This window comes from Vombatus ursinus, unplaced genomic scaffold (genome assembly GCF_900497805.2).
Source record: "Vombatus ursinus unplaced genomic scaffold, bare-nosed wombat genome assembly UNPS02014198.1, whole genome shotgun sequence".
Taxonomy (NCBI): Eukaryota; Metazoa; Chordata; class Mammalia; order Diprotodontia; family Vombatidae; genus Vombatus; species Vombatus ursinus.
Window position 1 is genome coordinate 626997 of NW_020953976.1, and position 19924 is coordinate 646920.

The 19924-nt window shown below is 49.7% G+C and overlaps 1 protein-coding gene across 1 annotated transcript; it reads right to left on the reverse strand.

Moving 5' to 3' along the window:
- Positions 1–856: 856 nt before the first annotated feature.
- On the reverse strand, positions 857–16678 carry LOC114041900 (leukocyte immunoglobulin-like receptor subfamily A member 6). The gene is made up of 16 exons (XM_027860568.1): positions 16588–16678; positions 16236–16271; positions 15784–16056; positions 12617–12901; positions 11148–11219; positions 10684–10803; positions 10563–10605; positions 10436–10473; positions 10268–10320; positions 8923–9044; positions 7836–7938; positions 3141–3279; positions 2454–2489; positions 1990–2265; positions 1430–1714; positions 857–1162 (listed from the first exon to the last, which is right to left on the reverse strand). Exons 1-16 carry the CDS (start codon positions 16619–16621, stop codon positions 999–1001), a joined length of 2079 nt encoding a protein of 692 aa, XP_027716369.1. The 5' UTR covers positions 16622–16678; the 3' UTR covers positions 857–998.
- Between the last annotated feature and the right edge of the window lie 3246 nt (positions 16679–19924).

Genomic DNA, 19924 nt, shown 5'->3' on the forward strand with positions numbered 1-19924 from the left:
GGAAGACGGCTATCCAACTCTTGTAGGGAGGCATCTGATGGCTTTTCCAAAGCTGGGAGCTTTGAAGCTCCTGAGTTCGTTACCTGGTCCATTGCCACTCTGATACTCACACGTCTCAATTCAGAAAAGAGTAAACACAGAGGTAGTGCCATGCCCTGTCACTCACATGGGGGCCAGGTGGGGTGAGAGGGGCCTAGAGACCCATGACAGCTCTTGACTTGTTTGCCACCAGGGATGGGAAAAAGGCTTCATCAGACCAGGCCTTCGGTACCACTCTCAGCGCTGGCTCCACAGCCTTTCTGGCACCATGCAGTAAACTGGTAAGAATCTATCATATCACGCATCTCTCAGATAGCGCATCAGCCCAATTAATAAATATATGAGGCAGGAGAATAAGGCAAAGGAGGGACCCCAGAGACAGGTTCCAGGGGGCAGACAGGGCTTGACCAGGCCCCCTTGCTCTGTCTGGATGTAGCAGAATTACTTCCTCAGAGCCTCAATGACTAGACTGGGATCCACCCTGGTCCTGTGTCTCTGGTTCCTGCTCGCCCACACTGGGTAATCCTCTGGTGCCTAAAAAGTAAGGACACTTATGAAATGAGGCAGAAAGACCAGCCAAGTGGGTGGTGTTCCAAAGCCAAGAATGGGAGGGGTGGAATGGGAGTAGGCCCTCCTAGGGGGTCCTGCCTTTGAGTCCACTGCCCCTGCTCCACCAGGGACAGCCAGCCACAGGGAGGAGCGTTTGGAAGTCCCCGCAGGGACAGGACACCCAGTGGACGAACACCAGTGCGCCTTCATCTCCCCTCCTAGCCACCATCACCAGGAGCCCTGGCGCAGGAGGAGGAAAGAGGGCTGATTACAATGTATCAGAGTGCTGCTTTTATTGAATCTGAGCAAAGAGTGAAAACACCATGCCAGTCAGCTTTCAAGTTGGCCAAAGAGAGAAACAGTTCATAAGTCTTGCTACAAGTTCACTGGTCCCCGACTCCGCGTTGCTCTTAGGCTTGGTTTGACTGCCTGGGCAGGGGCTTCTGGGCCGCTTCTAGGTGCCCCCTCTGGCTGTGCCAGGCTTCCACCAGCAGGACTCCTAGGATGAGCAGTACCAGCCCAGCCAGGCCGAGGCGGATGAGATTTCCTCCAGTATAATCCTGGCGGGAAGCATCTGGCGAGGGGATGGAGGTTGTCAGTGACTTAGGGAGAGAGCCTTTCTATTCCAGGCCTTGGGAACTTCATAATCTTTCCAGTCATGTTCTACAGTTGTTAGATCCCTATCTCTGCCATCACTCCCTCTGACCCTCCTCAGGGAGCCCTGGGGGTCTCCCTTACCCAAATATTCCCAGTTTCTGGGATCCCCAGGGCAGTCAGTTTGGCCACAGCATTGCGTTTCAGGCTGATGGGAATAAAATGGCCCAGTCTGGAGCCCCCTTACCTCTGACCCTGAGCTCCAAGGGGTCACTGGGGGCCGACCACTCATAGAGGGTGTCACTGTGAAGGCTGTAGCATCTGTAAGAGCCTCCATGAGCAGCAGTCACCTCAATGATGTGGAAATCCGCGAAGGGCGACGTTACTTGGATGTAGGAAGGGTTGGCCCCTCCCTCCTTGTCCAGCACATATTTTTCATACCATTGCTGGGACTGACATCGGAGGGTGACATTCTCTCCTGAGAACACCTCTGGACTGGGCAGGGCTGAGAGTGAGGGTTTATCGTACCAGCCTGCGGCAGAAGGGGATTGCATTGAAAGGAAGTTGTTCCTTTCCTGGACTGTTCCAAGAGAAGCTGTGGCTCCCTCCTCCTCAATCTCCCGGCTTTAGGAGAGCCCCTCATCTCCACCCCAGGGAGCCCAGGCTAAGCCCCTCGCTCCGTCCTGCCCCCTGAGCTCAGAGCCGGGAGTCCTTTCTGCTCTCCATTCCCAAGATTGGCTCTGACTCCCTAAAGAAGGAGCAGCCCCTGAGAAGGGGTGAAAGGAAGGTTTGGGGGCGCCCTCCCACCTGTCATCACCAGATCCAGAGGCTCACTGGGCTCGGACCAGTGGGATTGGTTCTTGTACAGGCAGCGGTATTTCCCAGTTGTGTCTGGTGTCACCGAGGAGATGGGGAACTCAGCCTCCCTCCCAGATGTAGGCACATCTATGTGCTGAGAACTTTCTTCTCTCCTTAGACGGTACATCTCAGCCCCAGGAAATCCCCGACACCGAAGGGTGACAGATTTCTTGTGAGGGATGAGGCGGCCTGGCTCTGCCTGGAGGGTGGGTCTGGGGAGTGTCCCTGGAAGAGACCAGAATCCAGAGGTCTGGGGGGTCCTCTGTCCTTGTCTCCAGGCTCTCCTCCCGGATTACCCATCAGCCCAACCCCAGCTCCTCTGTCCTCCCTTCCCAGCTGTCCAGTGAGTGCTGAGCCTGGATAAGGATCAAGGGGGAATGTGGGTTGGGGTGTAATGGGGGGGAAACACTCACCTTCTTGAGCTCTGATCCACTGGCTCAGCCATAATCCTGCCAGACAAGATCTCTGTCAGACACAGATCAACACATTATCCTTCCCACCAAAACCTTGGGGAGGCAGGCATTCAATCAATAAACATTAAGTGCCTACTGTGTGCCAGGTGGGCAGTTAGGTGGCACAGTGGATAGAGTGTCAGGCCTGGAGTCAGGAACACTCATCTTCCTGAGTTCAAATCTGGCCTCAGACACTTCCTAGCTGTGGGACCCTGGGCAAGTTGCTTCACCCTATTTACCTCAGTTTCCTCATCTGTAAAATGACCTGGAGAAGGACACTTCCAGGTAGCAAACCACTCCAATAGCCTTGCCAAGAAAACCCCACAAAATGGGGTCATGAAGAGTCAGACATGACTGAAAAACTACCACAACAAATGTTGCAGGTGCTGTGCTAAATGCTGGAAGAGAGGAAAAAGGGAGAAACCTTAGCGCCAGGGGCAGGCTGGTTGAGCAGCAGAAGACTTGGGTTCCTGTCCTGGTCCAACCTCCCTCCCCCATTTACTGCGTGATCTCCTGGAAATTGGTTCCTCTCTCTGAACCTCAGGCTTCCCCTCTGTAAATGGCATAGACAGAAAAGGGAGGGGGGCCCTCAGGGTCTCTGATGCCTCTTCTGGCTCTTCTAAGCCTTGCATCCCCTTCCCCACTTACCAACACCCAGCAAGGTGATGAGCGAGGGGGACATGGTGGTTCCAGGCTCTGGTGAAAAGGAAGACAGGTCACTGGTCAAGCAGGCTGATTGAGACATAAGATACAGCCGGGTCAGCCCCACCCAGAATTTCCCAATCCCCTAGCCTTTCTGAGACGGCGTTTTCCTCCATGTAGTCTAGTGTGAGTGCGTGCGTGCGTGCGTGCGTGCGTGCGTGCGTGTGTGTGTGTGTGTGTGTGTGTGTGTGTGTGTGTGTGGTATTCTGGGAGAGGATAGACTCAGGTACATGGCCTTGGCTGGGTCTCTGTCTGTCTCTGCCTCATTTTCCCTCTTTGTACAAGCCAACACCCTACCAACTCTAGGATTCTGAAATTCTCTTTTAAAAAGAAACAACATTTTATTGATTTTTGCTATCCTTTCCTGTAGGGTCATTTCTTATAGTCAAGAATAAAAAAAAAGAGGAAAAAAAGAAAAAAAATTCAACCAAACGAATCCACCCTTAAACGACTTTGGCATTCTGTCCAACGCTTTACATCACATGGTGGAGAGGAGAGGTCTTCCCATAGTTCTTCATTGGTGCCGGTTTTGTCTTTATAACGGCTACTTTCAGTTTCAATTGCTTTGTTCTGGTTGTTGTTGTTGTTGTTTTTTTTTTTTTCGTTTATGTGGTTGTAATCATAGTACGTATATATGGTCTCTATTTACTTCTCTTTGCATTCATGTCTATGTTTTCTCTAACTGGGTATTCAACTTACTCATTAGCATCACAATTTTCCAGCTGGGGCAGCTAAGTGGTGCTGATAGAGCACCACCAGGCCTGGAGTCAGGAAGACTCATCTTCCCGAGTTCAAATCTGGCCTCAGACCTTCCTAGCTGTGTGACTCTGGGTGAGTCACTTCACCCTCTTTGCCTCAGTTTCCTCATCTGTAAAATGAGTTGGAGAAGGAAATGGGCAAACTGCTCTGGTATCTTTGCCAAGAACACCCCCCAAATGGGGTCATGAAAAGTCAGAAGGCACTGAATAACAACAAAAAATCTCCCAGTACATTTACATACCACAAATTGTTTAGCCATTCCCCAATCAATGGGTACCTACTTTGTTTCCAGTTCTTTGCTACAAGGGAAAGTGTTCCTATGAATATTTGGAGGCATATGGGGCCTGGGTGACCCTGGGCAAAACCCCTCTCCACCTCAGTTTCCTCATTTGTGAAATGAGGTTGAAAATAATAGCTGGTACTTCCCAAGGTTGTAGTAAAGGTCTATTATTATTATAATTATGCTATTAGCAGCCCCCATTCTAAGGTTCTTCATCTAACCCTAATTCCAACTCAACATCAGAGGATTTCCCACTTTTCTGAAGCCAGAGTCACCACAGCAGAAATTGAAAAATATACTCTTGTGAGTTATAGAGGAATTCCTACTTAAGAAATTGGGGGAAAGAGCAGACTTGGTTCTGGAGACACAAGTGTATTTTTCACTATAGAAATAGAGAACTGATTGAATGCTCAGGTGACCCGGGTTTAATTAGAAGCTTTAAGCCAGGGGTGGAGAACCTTCAGCCAAAGGTCACATGTGGCCTTCTAGGTCCTTGGGTGTGGCCTTCTGACAGAACAAGTTTTACAGAACAAATCCTTTTATTAAGGGGATTTGTTCTGTGAAGTTTGAATTCAGTCAACGGTCCACACTTGAGGACCTAGAGGGCCGTATTTGGGGTTTCCTTGGCAAAGATACTGGAGGGGTTTGCCATTTCCTTCTCCAGATCATTTCACAGATGAGAAAACTGAGGCAAACAGGGTGAAGTGACTTGCCAAGGGTCATATAGCTAGTAAGTGTCTAAGGCTGGATTTGAACTCAGGAAGATAAGTCTTCCTGACTCTAAGGCCAGTGCTTTGTGCACTATGGCACCACCTCGCTGCCCTTTGTGTCCCATATCTAACCACAAGATCTTTAGAGAAGGAAAAGAAATAGCTTCCAGCTTAGAAACCAGTGCCTGTTAATAGAACAGATTTAGGTCAGATTTATAGACTTCCTTTAAAAACACACACACACACACACACACACACACACACACACACACACACAACCAAACCAGAGGAAATAGATGATTCTTGGCTGCTAAGATGAAAAGGGAAATAGATACCAAACAGGTGGTGACTTTGTCATGATAGAACACAATGGGTTTAAAAGCAAGGAGATGATTTATGAAGAGGAAAGCCTGGCCCACCCAGTTAAGGCAATGGTAGCAGAAGGGAGAAGAATGACAAAGACATTATTTTCCATTGGATTTCTCAGGCTTGGAGGAAGCCACAGCCCACTCCCCATACAAATGAAAAGCTATTTCTGAAGAAGTACAATTGCTATTAAAAATGGTTCTGGTAGAATATTTGGATTTGAATTTATTTGGATTTGAATTTATTTAAAATTATTTGAATATATTTGGATTTGAATAGGATATAGAAAGACCAGGACTAATAGACCATACTGTGCAATTGAAGAGGATAGCAATTAGGGCAGGCCAAACAGTCTGTGCTCATCTCCCATTTAGGAGGAGCAGAGACTATAGAACATGTCATAACATCCCTAACACTAAATGAGGACATCAGCTCAGAAACTCTATATGCTCTCCCCTCGGAGAAGAGAGGGCCTGCCCTAGGAGAAGTAATAATAACTTTAGGGGGCAAGACAGCGATAACAGCATTAATAATTGGGGCAGCTAGGTGGCACAGAGGATAGAGCGCCGGCCCAGAAATCAGGACGACTTGAGTTCAAATCCAGCCTCAGACCAAACACTTGACACTTACTAGCTGCGTGACCCTGGGCAAGTCACTTAACCCCAATTGCCTAAAAAAATAGCATTAATAATTTCAGGGGATGAGGAACTATGATCAAAGGCAAAATAGGCCCCCAAATGAACTGGGTACTGTGAGAAGGGAAAGATGGGTTAAGTGAAGACAGGGGAGAATACCAATTACAATGCTAGAAGGAACATCATTGTTAGGCTGAGAAATGAGGGCGATTTCCAACCTCCATGATCCCAAGTACAGGTCAATCAGGCTAAAGCTAACATTCGAGGTCAGATCTTCATTTTATTATAGGGATGTGACAGTCCCCTTGTTAATTTCTGACAGGAGGACAATTGCCCCTACTAGTAATTTGGCATAATAATGATCAAGACCACCACATGTTGTCTCTATTAGGCACCGGTTCGTGAGTAACTGGATACAATAAGATAAAAGTGGAAAAAAGAAACCACCTCAAAACAAAATCTGGATATGTGATTTCAGGGACCCCAGGCTGGGAAGTGGAAAGGAAACTGAAAGTTACAGCTTGGTCAGAGCAACCGTGCGGGACAGTGGCCATCCTGCACTCAGATGGGGCCCTAACTGGGTTGGATCAACTGAGCAGCCCTCGGCAATCTGGTTTCTTCCTCCTTTCTCAGTTTTCTTACTCTCAGCTCTCTTCTTTGTACTGTTTGATCCCAGAAGCCTGGCCTTCTTGGACAAGATACTCCATCTCTTGGCTCCAGGCATTTATTTATTTATTTAGCTTTTTGGTGAGTGATCAGGGTTAAGTGACTTGCCCAGAATCACAAAACTAGTAAATGTCAAGTGTCTGAGGTTGGATTTGAACTCAGGTCCTCCTGACTCCAAGGTTGGAGCTCTATCCACTGGGCAATTTCTCTGATGGTCCTCCATGCCTGGAATGCTCTCTCTCCTCATCTCTGCCTCCTGGCTTCCTTAAAGGCCCAGCTAAAATCCCGTTGTCTATGGGGAACTTTTTCCAATCCCTCTTAATTCTAGTGCCCTCCCTCTGTTGATTATTTCTGATATATCCTTTATATATCTCATTTGCATGTGTCTCCCCCATTAGATTGGGAGCTCCTTGAGGGCAGGGACAATTTTCACCTTTCTTTGTATCCTCAGTGCTTAGCACAGTGCATGGCACATTTTTGTGGCTGTTCAGTCATTTTTCAGTTGTGTCTGACTCTTCATGACCCCATTTGGGGTTTCCTTGGCAAAGATACTGAAGTGATTTGCCATTTCCTTCTCCAGCTCATTTGACCAACGAGGAAACTGAGGCACACACGGTTAAATGACTTGCCCAGGGTCACACAGCTAGTTAGTACCCGAGGTCAGATTTGAACTCAGGAAGATGAGTCTTCCTGACTCCAGGCCTGGCAGTCTATCTACTGTGCCACCTAGCTATCCAGCCTGGCACATAGTAGATGCTAACCCTAAATGTTTATGGATTGACTATGAGATCACCTTCCATGCACACTGTATATATCTTGCATGGACAATTTTTTGCCTCTTGTTTCCCTCATTAGAATATGAACTCTCTGAGGGAAGAGACTATATATTCACCTTTCTGTGTATGGCAGGGAGGTAGCAATGGATAGAGCACCAGGCCTGGAGCCAGGAAGGCTCATCTTCCTGAGTTCAAATCTGGTCTTAGATACTTATTAGCTGCGTGACTCCGGGCAAGTCATTTAACCCTGTTTGCCTCAGTTTCCTCATTTGTCAAATGAGCTGGAGAAGGAAATGGCAAACCCCTCCAGTATCTCTGCCAAGAAGACTCCAAATGGGGTCACGGAGAGTCAGACACAACTGAAAATGACTGAACAATTAGCAGAGCGCCTGGCACATAGCAAGTATTTAATAAGGATTGCTGTGTTGATCTGTGGACTGTCAGAGAACAGGCAGAGTCATAGGGCCAGTGGTCAGAGTGAAGGTGGGGCTGGGGTGGAGGAGCTGAAAGCAGCCCTTTCCTCTAGGGTTGGTGATGCTAGGCAGTACCATACTGAGGTAGAAAATGGGTACCAGGGAAAGTCCAGGAACGGGGCATCAGCACTGAGGTTCTGCCTGCTTGGCAACCTCCAGCTCCTGTCTTGCTGCTTGAGGAAACACTGACTCAGGCCCCTCACTCCACCTGTCTTTCCCCTCTGTTTGCCCAAAAGGCCCAGGGCCAAACCAGCTTGGCAGAGTCTCTCTTCTCCAGACCCTCCCAATGGGAGGGGAGGGGAGGGGAGGGGGGATAATCTCTTGGGCCAGACCCAGCATCCCAGCATCCCAGGAGTGGCCAGCTACCTGAATGGGAGGAGGGTCTTCTGCCCCATTCTTCCCAACAGGGAGAGAACCCAGTTTTACTCCTGTGAGCTAGAAAGCATGATGTCACCCCGGATCAAAGGGAAGGAAGGAGATTTGTCTGGAGGCGGGGAGCCCTGGGGGTTCATGAAAGGAAGGAAGCCTGGGTGAGTGGGAGGATAGGGACAGGTAAGAGGAAGTTGGGACTGAGGCAGGGTTTCAGGGAAAGATAATGAGAAAGAACCGAAATAACCCAGCCATATTCCTCTTTTATTCATACACTTATTTGTTTACTTCCTTTTTCAGTCAGTTTCCTTGTTTTGGCAGAATAAGGGCAGAAAATATTTATTGGAGGAGGAGAAGGCACCAGTTCATGCACACTTCTAGGCTGCTGGGGGTAAGGGTGCAAGTGATGCTTGCCTAGTATTTAGAACAGTGGCTGGCACATAGTAGGTGCTTAACAAAAGGATTTTGATTGGTTTATTGACCACAGAACTGGAATGTATTGAAGTGTTCTTGCTCAGTGTCAGGTTAGGGCTAAGGATACTCCAATGTTCAAATTCCTGGGTGCTTGATGTTCAATGTCAATGAGACTTTAGAGTCTGTCTTGTGGTTGAGATTATGGCCTATGCCAGTAAAGAAGAGGCAGAGCCGGGGAGAGATGGGTTGAGTATCTCCTGGGCCCCACTGGGATGCTTACTGGATGGCCAATGGGGCATAGAGGGTGGACTCCCTTGGTGGGAACAGGGGAAGGTGCTCAAGGTGCTGACTGGGGGTCTTGTGGATCAGGTGGGCATAGGTCACTTCCGGAGGGTCTTCTACCTGTTGGGGGGAGGGGAGAAAAGATGGGAGATGAGCCAATCAAGTGAGGATAGTCATAAAGAGAGCACAGATGTCTTCTATACTCAAATCCTCCGTCTCCTTTGTCCTATGACCAGTCACCTTTTCCCAGACCTCAGCCCTGGGTTACTGACGCCATCATTAGTCACACCATTCCACATCATGCTCTTCTGAACTCAGCAGGAGGAAGTTCCACAAATATGCAGACTGGGAATATTATAAGTTCACTTGTATCCAACCTCAGCTGGGAGGATGTTCAAAGACAGGATGGATAAAGACAACCTAAGGATTATGGATCTTTCTGAAGAACAAGATGATTTAAAAAACCTAAACAAGATAATGCAAGAAAATATACAAGAAAACTGCCTAGGATTTCTGAAAACAGAAAATAAAGAGCCAATAAAAAAAATCCTTAGATCTTTGCCAAAAAAAAAACTGAGACTGCAAACTCTAAGACCCATAGTAGTTAAATTGAACAATCTCATTGAGAAACAAATGGATTCCGCAAGTGATCAAGAGAAGACCTTCAATTATATAAGAAAGTCAAATAACACAAGACTATTCTGCACCTACCAGAAACCACAGGAGGGAGTGGAATAATGTGTTCTGAAGAGGAAGGAGGTAAAGATGCAGTCCAAGGAGACCCTACCCTACAAATATGAGCCTAACCACAAATGAAAAAAGATGGATATTCTATAGAAAAGAGGTGCTTAAAACTTTACTAGAAAAAAAAAAAAACCAGACCTGAAGAAATTATTTGCTTCTCAAACACCCCATACAAATGAAGTATAAGAATGGCAAACAAATACAACAACCAAGGGAATGACAATAACAACAGAAAGACCATGAAGACATTTCTTTCTAAAATTACATGAGAAAACAAGGCAGAAGTTAAATAGAAGTGATGGTGGGGAAACAGTCCTGAAATGTCATAGTCTAGACCTCACCACATCTTGCCTACAGGTGAATCCATGCTTTTTTGTGGGATCAATTTTAGAGTGTGTTGGACAGGGTAGGGACTGTAGATGGGGATAGTGAGAAGGAAGCTGGTGCACTAGTCCAGGTGAGAGGGGATCGGGACCCACACAAGGGAGGTGAGCACTGGGAGATGTCCACATGAGTTGTTAACTTAGGAGCATCTACAGGGCCTGTACAGTAAGTGCCACGGCCATATCCATGTTGTTGAGTTGGACTGATAGACTCACCAGAGCACTGGGCTTTCTGCGCTCATCGATCTGGACACCCTTCACAGCCTCATCTAGAAGCCAAAAAGGAAGGGATGAAATAGCAGGATCTTGGCTCTTCCCAGTCCCAGACATCCCCCTCCGACACCCCAGGCCATGCTATCCCTGACATACTCCCTCTCCACTTACACAGGGACGCTGGGGGAACATCCTCAGCCTGGCTGCAGCTGTAGAAGAAGATGGAAAAATGAGGAAAGAGAAGGGAGATTGGGTGTGGAGGGGACAGAAGGAATCAGGGTGTTTTCTGGGGCCCTACCTCCTGAGGGTCTCTTCAACACCTGCCTCTTTGCCTCCAGTCCCTGAAAAGAGAATTGGAGATCAGTCTCTGTGTCCCATCAAGACCTCAGACCAAGTCACCCTCAGCCCCAAGGACTCACGGAGCCTGGCCTGATGCTGGTGGTGGTGTCGAAGGAGGAAGAAGAGGAGGAAGAAGAGGAAAAGCAAGATGAGGAGTGCCGAGATGCCAATCAAGATGCCCGCTTGGAGTCTGGTGAGACCTGAGAAAGCCAAAGGGGAAGACCAGGGGGATGGGCAGTTGGAGGGGCTGTGTTAGCACCATCCTGGTCCTTGGGGGCCCCCAGTGTGAGTGGGGATAAAGGACAAAGCCTGGTTCTCGGGGAACCACCATTCTGAGGGGAGATTCGGATCCTTGGAAAGCATGTCTGGGGGTTGAAGGACTGGGGGGCAGAGGCAGGGAGAAGGCACAGGAGATCGTGACAGAGCAGGGACATGTGGGGGTGCTGATGGTCCTGGAGCTGGCAAGAAGGAATGCTCCATCCTCACTTACCATGTCCCTCCCTGCCCCCCTCCCCCTTGCACTGAGGCTCCCCTCGTTACTTACCAAATAGCATGTCTGGAGGTTCCGGCCTTGGACCAGATGTCTCTGGGACTTGGGAAGGAACAGAATCAGGAGCTGGGCAGGAGAAGCTCAGAGAGGTCATGGGATGGAACCCCAGAGGCCTGGGTTCGAGACTTGCCTCTGCCTTTACTCACTGGCTCTGAGATATGGGGGCCTGCTTGGATTTTAACCTCTCGGGGTCCTTTGGCCATTGACATTGATGGCTCTGTAATCCCTATGACTTACTTCCTCTGTCTCTGCCCGGGCTTTTAGAGAACAAGGGGAAAGTGAGGGAGGCCAGTGGAGGAGCTGGTTTGGAGGGAAGGAGTCTTCTGAATCCTCAGGGTCCACTTTTCTCCCCTGGCCCCACAGACCTGATTTTCCTTCTTTTCTTGTAGACAGAGCCCCAAGTCACTGAATTAGGTCAGAGGCAGCAATAGGGTCAAGAACGGACGTCCCCTGAGGAGGATGACTCAGTGTCTTTCCCCATGGGAGGTGACATGAGAACAAGCGGGACGCCCCTCCTTCCCCTCCCAACCCAGAACTGGGGGAGGCAGGGCTGAGGAAAGATCTAGGTGTGCTGGGGGTTTCCTTCTCTCCCTGGGCTAAGAGGCTCTGGAAGCTCTCAGGCCAGGTGACGTGGGTGTGTTGATGACTATGGGGTCACTAGTGAACCAGGAGTAGAGAAAACCGAGGGGCTGGGTATATGGCTCCCATCTCCCCCCTCAGCTCTGTTCTTCCTTTCCCTAGTGACCTCCCCCCCACCTCCAGGCAGCCAGATCCTCCTCTTTTCTGTCTGTCCCCTCAGGCCACCCGGTATAAGGAGAGAAAAGGGCCAGGCAGGGCCGTGGGGGGGCCTGGGTGCTGAGAGCCTTCTCTCCCCTTCCTTGTAGTCTTCCATAAGGGAGCATTTGAGGGGTGGGGAGGGAATTTCCAAGGATAGTCAGTTTGGAGCAGAGACCCAGGAAGAATTGGGGTGCTGGGGGAGGACTCCGCTTCTGCAGGTGCTGGGGGGGTCTCCCCTCTCCCCTGTCCTTTATAGGCCCTTGATTAAGCTCTCTGCACCTCTCTCTCTCTCCTCCCCCCAAGCCTCTGTCAGGATGGGAGTCTCCCCCATTAGAATTGGGAGCGAAGCCTAGTTCTATCTTGCTTTGTATCCCCAGGATTTAGCGCAGTGCTTGGCACCTGGTAAGTGAAATATCAGTTGTTTTTTGATTGCATGTCAATACTTAAACCTTCACAGGAATTCTGAGGCAAAGATTCCCTGAGAAAGGGGAGAGGGGAAACCGTAGGGGCTGGGGCTTTTTGGCAGCACCTTTATGGGGTCTGCATCAGGGAGGGAGACAGGAAGACTTTCCACCCCTCATCCTCCCCAAACTTCCTGGGTCCGAGCTGCTGGGCTGGGTCTCAGGGCCAGTGAGAAGAGGTGGGAGACATTGAGAAGAAGGGGGTCGGAGGGGGGGCTCGTTCACCTGTGATGTTGAGCTCCAAGGGGTCACTGCTTCTAGACCACAGGTAGGGATGTTGACTGTGAAATACGTAGCATCGGTAAAGGCCCCCATGAGCAGCAGTCACAACCGGGATGAGGAAGTCAGGCTGAGACATCTTGTTCTGAAGCTGAGAGGTGTCGGCCCCTCCCTCCTTGTAGAAAACAAACCTGTCAAAGCTCTGCTTGTCCTGACAACGGAGGGTCACATTCCGTCCTAAGGCGACTTCTTGGCTGGGTGCCGCTGACAGCGAGGGCTTGCTGAATAGGTCTAGACGCAAGGTTTCATGCTTAAAGAGCATACTTATTGTCTCATGAAATTTCGATGTGTATGTATGGAGCTGAAACAAATTAAATGCCATGCATTATTAATACAGGGTTTATAATTTTGCAGTTGGACAAATCACATCCTTTGTCTTTCTGTAAAAAAAAAAAAAATGGGGATAATAATAGCACCTACCACCCAGTGCTCATTCCTATGTATCTCAGAGGCACTGCTTGAGCCTGGGACCCGAGGCTGCCTCTCTCTCTAGCCACTGTGTGTGATATCAAAATGGTGGTACTCTGCCATCTCGCTTCTTTCCTATAGCTGTTGTCTTTCTGGACAGCTAGGTGGTGCCATAGTGCTGGTCCTGGAGTCAGGAAGACGCATCTTCCTGAGTTCAAATCTAGCCTCAGACACTTACTAGCTGGGTGACCCTGGGCAAGTCACTTCACCCTGTTGGCCTCAGTTTTTTCATCTGTAAAATGAGCTGGAGAAGGAAATGGCAGTCCACTCCAATATCTCCGCCAAGAAAACCCCAAATGGGGTCATGAAGAGTCAGACAGGACTGAAACGACTGAAAACAAATTGTCTTTCTGTCTGCATTTTTCATGTGATTAGCTGTGTGCTTGGTTTTCCGTAACATCAAGCCGTTCTTGCATCCCTTATGTGAATTCAGCTGGGCCATAGTGACCTCTTCAGCAGATTGTGCCCCCCCCACCTTAGTCCTTTTTTTTTTCTGATCTTCCATGTTTCCCTATCTCCTCCTGGTTGCTTGCCCCATAGCAGGGCTCTTCAGGGATCTCCTTCCCAGTTGTTTCTCCCTGTTTCAGTCTCTCCCTTCTCCACCTCACCCATTCTCCTCTAACAGTTCTTGTTGAGAGGCAGCCTGAGGCCCCTTCCCCTCATTATTCACCTGTTTAATCTCACAAATTACACTAAGCCCCTGCCCTTTTCTGATCCCCCACCTGTCTGACTGCCCCTCAGTTTTGTGCCCTATCTTCATCCAAGTTACACCCCTTAACCTTGGATATCCCCCAAGGCTTCATTCTTGAACCTCTTCTCCCTCTATGATAGTTTACTTGGGGTTCTCATCACCATGGTTCCAACTAGAGTTTCCAGGCAGGGGGTTCTCAGGTTTATTTGACTAGCCCTAACCTCCCCTGACCTCCAGTCTTACATCTCCAAGTGCTTAGTGAACGTTTTGAACTGGATGTCTTGTAGACATCTTAAACTCCACACATTCCAAACTGAGCACGTTATCTTTCCCCTCAAGCTCTGCCCTCTTCCTAATGCCCGTATTGCTGTCAAGGAGACCACCATCCAGCCAGTCACCCAGGCTTCATCCTTAGCTCCTCCCTCTCTCATTCCCCATATTCAGTGTGATGCTAACTCTCGTTGTTTTTATCTAAACACCACCCCTTGAATAGGATCCCCTCTCTCACACCGCCTCCACCCTGGTGCAGACCCTCATCACCTCATACCTGGACCACGGCAATAGCCTTGGGGGCCTGCCTGCCTCAAGTCCCTCCCCACTCCAGTCCATTCTCCATTCAGCCCCAAGGTGATTTTCCTAAAGCAAAGGTCCAATCGTGTCTCCCCACGACTCAATAAACTCCAGCGGCTTCCGAGTACCTCTGGGATCAAGTATAAAATCCTTTGCTCGGCATTCGAAGCCCTCCCTAACCCAGCCCCCTCCTCTCTTTCTAGTCTTCTTCCATGCCACACCCCTCCTCACCCTCTGTAATCCAGTGACAGGGATGTCCTTGTTCCTTGCACAGGAATCTCTCTCTCTCTCTCTTTCTCTCCCCTGACTCAATGTGTCCATTGATCGTCCCGAGGCCCAGAATTTTCTCATTCCTCATCTCCATCTCTTGGCCTCCTTGGCCAGCTCCCAGTTAAAATCCCACCTAGAGGCAGCCTTTCCCAATCCCTCTGATGTCCAGGACCTCCCTTGTGTTCATCCCGTCCATAGCCTGTTCGGACAAAGGGATCTGCTTGCTGTCTTCCCCTGTAGACTGGGAGCTCCTCCGAAGGGGGCTCTGTCTTTTGCCCTCCTTTGTATTCCCAAAGATTAGCACTGTCCCTGGCACACATGCTTGTTGGCTGACAGGAGAGCCTGGAATGACAGAGGAGCCACTGCCCCATCCCTGGTCTCATCTGTGAGTGGCGGGGGGACCTGTGGGTCCATCCTTCCCTCCCTCTCCAGGTATAAAGGTCATGGTTGTGAACTGGGAGACCCCATTTACTCTTCTCTGGGAAGCTCGGGCTGAGACCCTCAACGGAATCAACAGAGGTGAGGCTCCTATCTCCTCTCTGGCCCCAAGATTCACTATGACACCATGAGGAGGAACTCAGCTAAGGAGCCAGAGGAGCGGAGTGGGGCAGAGGGCTGGGGCAAGGTTGGGGAGGGGGACCAGGAGAGGGCAGGAGCACAGTTATAACAATTCAGGTCACTGGTTGGGGCAGAGCCTTCCTCCCCTGGCAGGCTCCAGGGGTCCTCGGCATCCTCCTGCCCAGTCAGCTCCAGGGATCTTCTCCCCAGTCTTCTCCTCCCCCATAACCATGGATAACTGACCCCCTCTACTGATTGGAGTGCTCCCCCCCAAATCTCCTGTGCAGTTTTCTCTCCCTTCTCCCCCAGTACACACACACACATACACACACACCCACCCACCCACCCACACACACACACACACACACACACACACACACATACACTGTAGGCACCTTCACAGAGAGGTTCTGCCATCATAACTCCTAAGCCCAGGCTGGACTTGGGGGTAGAGGGCAAGGAGCAGAAGATTGGGGGAGGGGGGAGGAATCTGCTGGGGACACAGACTCTGCCCTGACTGAGGGGTAGAGCCAGGTGCTAGGGGGTCCTGCCTCACCTGTCATCACCAGCTCCAGGGGCTCACTGGTCTCTGAGATGCCAGACTGGGTCTTATAGAGGCAGTGGTAACTCCCTGCAGTGTCCTTTGTCATGGAGGGGATGAGGAAATTAGCCTCCATGCCGGCTCCAACTGCACCCTGGGACTGAGTTTCTCCCATCATCAGATAATACCAAGTAGCCCCAGGATGTCCCTTGCACCTGAGGATGACAGGTGTCCCCTTGGGGATCAGAGGGCCTGAGTCAGCCTCGAGGGTGGGTCTGAGGAATGTCTCTGGAAGAGAATCAGAGCCCAGAGGTCTAGGGGGTCCTCCCTCCCCATCCCCAGTCTCTCCTCCCACAGGCACCCCCATTAGCCTCAGCAAGGCTCCCAAGTCCTCCCTCCCCAGCCACCCGGTCTGTGCCAAATGGGGATCAGGTGCAGAAGGGCTTAGGGTGGGGGAAGGGGCTCACCTGCCTGTGCCTTGATCCCTTGGCCCATGCACAATCCTGTTGGAGAAGACCCCCATTACACCTGGCTCCCCACTTCCTTCCTACCCAGCCCTAGAGATGAAACAAAAAGGAAGCCAGAGCCTGGACCTGGAGACTGGACTGAGAGGGGCTAGGTGGGTTTCAGGAGACCTGGATCCTGCCTCCCACTCACTGGGACCTCCAGAAAATCAGTTCCCCCCCGAGCCTCAGTTTCTCCCTTTGTGAACAGCATGTATGGACTGGGGAATGGCCACAATGGTCTATAAGACCACTGTAAAAGCTGCAGGAGCCACCGTCCCTGGAGCCCTCTTGGATTTCCCTCCCCAGGACTCACCCAAGCACAGCAGGGCGGTGCCTGCGGGGCCCATGGTGGCCGCCGCTCTGGAGAGAAGGTCAGGCAGAGGATCCTGCAATGTTTCCCAATCCTCAGCCTTGTTAAGAAAGGGAAGTAGTGGCTTCTTCCTTGTGATCTCCAGTTGAGGAGGGTGGGGTTATGTGGGGAGGGAGAGGGCAGTCAGGTGCAAGAAGGAGGCCCAGGGACACACAGGCCACCACACTCCACTCAGCCAGGAGCAGGTGGGGGAGGGGGGACGGCCGAGGGGAGTTTAAGGGGAGAGTGTAGAGTTCGGGAAGGAATCGCTGCTTCGTCCTTTTGGTAGATCATTTCAGACTCTCTGTGACCCCATTTGGAGTTTTCTTGGCAAAGACACTGGAGAGGTTTGCTATTTCCTTCTCCAGCTCATTTTTCAGATGAGGAAACTGAGGCAAAAGGGTTAAGTGACTTGCCCAGGGTCACACAACTAGTAAGGGTCTGAGCCTGGTTTTGAACTCAGGAAGATGAGTCTTCCTGATGCCCGGCTGGGCACTCTGTGCACCATGGTGCCCCCTAGAGGTCTTGGAGAAGGAGTAGTCAAAAGCAAGACAAACTTTTGGGGTTCAGGGCCGACCATTAAAGCTGACGAAGAGGAGAGAAAGGACGAAAGTGTGAGGACCAGGGTGCGAGAACAGGGACCGAGTCGCAGGAGCAGATCGCTGCCATTATCAGTTGGTGTTCCCAGTCTTCTTTTTCTCTTTCTCACTTTCCTCTTCTTTGTAAAAAATGGGAAGGAGGAAGAAGAGAGAAGATTATAGGAGGCGGCGATGGAACAAAGAACACTCTTAGAAACAAGGTCTAAAGAGCAAAAATCCAGCAAGGCATTTTGTGGGGGTGAGGGAGGGGCCCCAAGGAGACTTTAGCCAAAGCTCAGGTCAAAAACAACATGTATGAAGCACCTACTGTGTGTCGGGCACTGTGCTAAGCCCTGGGGTACAAAGACAGTCACTGTCCTCGGGGAGCTCGCAGTCTAATGGGGCAGACAACAGGCAAACCAGTATGTGCAAACCAGCCTCGGAGAGGCCAAACAGGGAATAACGGACAGAGGGAAGGGCTAGGATGAAGAGGAGTTGGGAAGGAAAGGTGGAAATTTAGCCTGACCTTGAAGGAGCCAGGAATCCAGGAGACGCAGATGTATAGGGAGGACTGTCCGGCTGTGGGGGAAGCCAATGGGAGCCCATCGGGAGATGGGGCGTCTCGTGCAGCAGCCAGCAAAGAGGCCGGTGTCTCTGGAACAAGAGCTGGTGGCTGGGGGTATTAGTACAGGGAACAGGACCAGAAAAGGAGGAAGGGACCAGGTAAGTCAAAGAACAGGCTTTATCTGGGATCTTGGAGGTGATAGGAAGCCACCGGGATTTACTGTGATTTATGGTGGGGGTAGGAGGGACATGAGGAGGACCTGTTATTTGGGGGGATCCCTTTGGCAGCTGAACAGAGACTGCCTGGAGTGGGCCGCGGGCAGGCAGACCCTCCCCCTCGCCCAGACTATGGCTATAGTCCAGTCTGGGCATGATGCAGCCTGCACCAGAGTGGGGACTGCATCAAAAGAGAGAAGGGAGCATACCTGAGAGATGTTATAAAGGTAAAATCCACAGGCCTAGGCAACAGGTTGGGTGTGGGGGAGAGGGGAGCGGTGAAACACTGGGTTTCCAGTCTGGGTGAGGGGCAGGTGGGGAGGGCGATATAAGACCAGAAGACAAGAGAAAAGTTAGGGCTGGCCAAACAGAGCTGAAAGTCACCAGCATAGAGATGATAATTGAATCTACAGCAAGGGAAATAACATGGAGGGAGAAAAGGACCCAGGACAGAAGAAGCCCGAGACCCAGGGACTCCCACATTGAGTGGGTCTGACCTGAATGAAAAGCCAGTAGAGGAGTTTGAAAAGGACAGGTCAGACAGGTAGGAGGAAAACCATCAGACAGCAATGGCAAGAAAACAGACAGGAGGGCAGCTAGGTGGTCCAGTGGATAGAGCTCCAGCCTAGGAATCAGGAGGACCTGAATTCAAATCCAGCCTCAGACACTAGACATTTACTAGCTGTATGACCCCCTGGGCAAGTCACTTAACCCCAATTGCCTCATCAGAAAAGCAAAAGCAAAAACAAAAAACAGAGAGGAAAAATTATCCCAGAGAGCAGAGCGACTGACAGTGTCACAGGCTCCAGAGAGGTCAAGAAGGATGAGGACTGAGAAAAGGGCATTAGATTTGTCAACTCCTTGGTAACTCAAAGAAAGCATTTTCAGTTGAATGATGACATCAGAAGCTGAACTACAGAGGAAAGGAAGGGGAGGCACTGATTGTTATCTCATATGGTCCTGACCTACCTGGAAATTGGTGCTATTATTATCCCCATTTTACAGATGAGAGAACTGAGGCAGCCCGAAGTTAAGTGACTTGCCCACAGTCTCACAGTTAATAAAGTGTCTGAGGACAGATATGAATTCAGGTCTTCCTGACTCAAAGTACAGCACTCTGTACATTATGGCGCCACCTAGCTGCACCTCTTTAGTTTCTGATATTTACCCACCACGAAAAGACATTTTTGTACATATAGGTCCATTTTGCCCTTCTTTGCTCTCTTTGGAGGATAAACCCGGTAGTGGTATGACTGAGTCAAAGGGTATTCATAGTTTAGAAGCTTTTTGATTAGAGTTCCAAATTGCTTTCTCGAACAGCTGAGCCGATGTACAGCTCCACTAATAATGTATTAGTGTGCCTGTTTTCCTGAAGCCCTTCCATTTTCCTCTTTTACCATCTTTGCTGGTCTCTGGAGGTAGAATTTTAAGGTTGCTTTAATTTTTATTTCTCTAATTAGTCATGATTTAGAGCATTTTCCCTTAACTATAAGTAGTTCAGATAACCTCCTTTGAAAACTTCCTGTTCATAATCTATTGGAGAATGGCTTCAATATATTTTAAAAATAAAATTGGCCTACCTTACGTGGCAGTTATTTCACCTACCACAGAAGGAATTCTGTTAAAATCTTCCTAGAACACAACTTTGGTCCTGATACCTAAACTATGAAGAGATAAAATAGAAAAAGAAATCTTATCACTACAAATATTGAAAATAATGTGAACAAAGAGGCTATAGTAACATTCTTAGATTATACACTTTGACCAAGCTGGATTTGTGCCAGAAATGCAGGATTGTTTCAATACTGGGAAAACTATAAACATAAACAACTGTCTTAGTCATTTTTAAAATTCCGTAATTGTATCAATAGGTGTGATTTTGTTGGTATAGGGAATTCCCAGGTGAGGAAGCTCCTTCTACCAGTGCAAATCAGCACCTACAC